The following is a 2128-nucleotide window of genomic DNA, read 5'->3' on the forward strand; positions in this document are numbered from 1 at the left end:
TGTTGGTTGGTGGCGCGCAAATTATAAATATATTTGTTTATACATTTGGGAATGTAAACGCTATAAATGGGTCGCACGGTTTAGTTCGTTTTTGTCTTCGAATGTCCCTGATGCTGGTGCTTTGGTTGTTGGGCTGCTGTCGAATCGTGGAGGAACGGGGTTTGGGAGATGAAGTGCTTCTGGTAGGTTAGCCAGAAGTACGAGACGCCGAGGGCGCAGTAGACGCTGGTGGCCATCAAGGGGATGAACGGGAGTGTTCGGTCCAGGTCTAAGCCCGGGTAGATGATGTTCTCGAATAGGGATAGGAATACGAACCCGTACAGGTAGAGCCGTTCTGGGATGCTTAGGAATCGGCCTCCGTGGATGTTCCGCAGCAGCAGGACGCTGATACCGGTGTAGACAACGTGCAAGGAATGTTTGATGAGAGTCAGGTCCGATTTGAAGAGCAGCGGGAAGAGGGAGTAATGGCCGACGATTCCGAGGAACAGCGTCCACCGGGCATCGGTGCGATTGGTGATGGAAAGGAGCGTGAGCGGGATGGTGACCATGAGGATGGCCTTCTCGTGGACGTGCCATCCGAACATGAACGACGAACAGGCGCATAGCGTAATGGCACGGATGAAGTTCTGCGCCAGGTTGGCTTCGTTCCGAAGGGACCACAGTTTGACCAAGGTAGGCAGCATGGCCAAGGCGCACAGGACGAACGTTGCCGACGGTGGAATCGACGGGAGTACCTCATGGCTGAACGTCTGGACCAGACCTCCCGTGTTGGAAGCCGTGGATGCTTTTTTCCCCAGCGCCACCGAGAGCACCTTGTCGGCAAAGTTGTACAATGCCCAAAAATTTGGCGCCCAATAGGCGTGGGTCAACCCTCGCTTGAACGGGAACAATCGGGAAAGTACCTGCAAATAGCAATTAAGACAAAAGCGACCTTTTATTGAAAGCAATTTATCACCTACCTGCGGGATGTGGTCGTAGAAGGGGCCAAACGAGAGCAAACAAACTCCTCCGACAACTGCGCCGAGCTTGATTAGTTTAATTAAAGCACCCCCATTACGGAAGCAATAAAAGCGCAGCAAAAATACGACATAAACCGGTGCGACGTAAATGAAGATATGTTTAAGATTCAGTAGGATGGCGAAGAACAGCGCCGAAGCGAGATAGTTTCCCGTCAGGATGTAGCTGATGCTGAGCAGCAGCACCCCGAACAGGAACCCATTGTACTGGAAGTGGATGTGGTCCACCATTATCAGGCCAATGTTAGCCAGCAGCAGACCGGATCCAATCACGAATTGGTTGTTTGTCTTGGCCAGTTTGGTCATACACCTGGGGGGAAAAAATCAAATCTTAGTATTTCGCAGAAATCTACCGAACATCAACTAACCGCTTAACACCCCAGGCGAACACGATATCGGTTACGATGACCGAGAATCTCTGAAACATGACTGTGCTCATGGAGGAATAGTTCAGATTGGTCACGATGAGCATGGCCGGATCGAAGTGGGCCGCCACCTGCGACAGGGCCCACTCGAAATAGGCGAAAAACGGCGGATAATCCAGGGTCCACTCGCTGGTCGCCTCATAGTACCACTTGGTCAGTGGTCGACTGTGCGTTATGGCCAACCAGTTCCGGTGTACCTCGAAATCCGTCGAGCGGCTGCAAATTCAGGAGTAACACTTAAGACACTATGCACCAACTTCCATCACCACCGGTCATGAATGAAATACTTACTACGACGGGATGAACATCATTTTGATCGCCGAAGCGAGCAGAAAAATGTGCCAAAACATGGTTGTTTTGACCTTTCTCTCTCTCTGTGTGTCAGGAGACTGCGGATCGATTTTTCACGTCGTCTGCTCCAAACGTGAACACCGCAAGGACACGATTTACTGCCGACGCACACATTGTTTACATCAACACTTTTCTGACGGGGAACGCCGCGTCTGACAGCTGCAGCTGCAGCCGTCCGATGATAAATTCGCGCGCATTAGCGTGCAGTGCAACGAAAAAAAAGGGGACCAATCCAAACTTGCACGCAAGTTTGCACCCAAAGAATGGGGAGTGTTCTTTCGAAATGACAGTTGAATGTTTTAGTCTTTTCTTCGTTATATTTTAGCAGACGCAGAC

The 2128-nt window shown here is 50.8% G+C and overlaps 1 protein-coding gene across 1 annotated transcript; it reads right to left on the reverse strand.

Moving 5' to 3' along the window:
• Positions 1–2: 2 nt before the first annotated feature.
• Positions 3–1870, reverse strand: xit (ALG6/ALG8 family glucosyltransferase xit). Its single transcript, XM_065216493.1, has 4 exons — positions 1733–1870; positions 1385–1657; positions 960–1326; positions 3–902 (listed from the first exon to the last, which is right to left on the reverse strand). The coding sequence occupies exons 1-4, from the start codon at positions 1789–1791 to the stop codon at positions 81–83; spliced, it is 1521 nt and encodes a 506-aa protein (XP_065072565.1). The 5' UTR covers positions 1792–1870; the 3' UTR covers positions 3–80.
• Positions 1871–2128: the final 258 nt, after the last annotated feature.

The sequence above is a fragment of the Ochlerotatus camptorhynchus genome, unplaced genomic scaffold, assembly GCF_037179485.1.
Source record: "Ochlerotatus camptorhynchus isolate MF236.1 unplaced genomic scaffold, CSIRO-AGI_Acam_v1.1 ptg000063l, whole genome shotgun sequence".
NCBI classification, from domain to species: Eukaryota; Metazoa; Arthropoda; class Insecta; order Diptera; family Culicidae; genus Ochlerotatus; species Ochlerotatus camptorhynchus.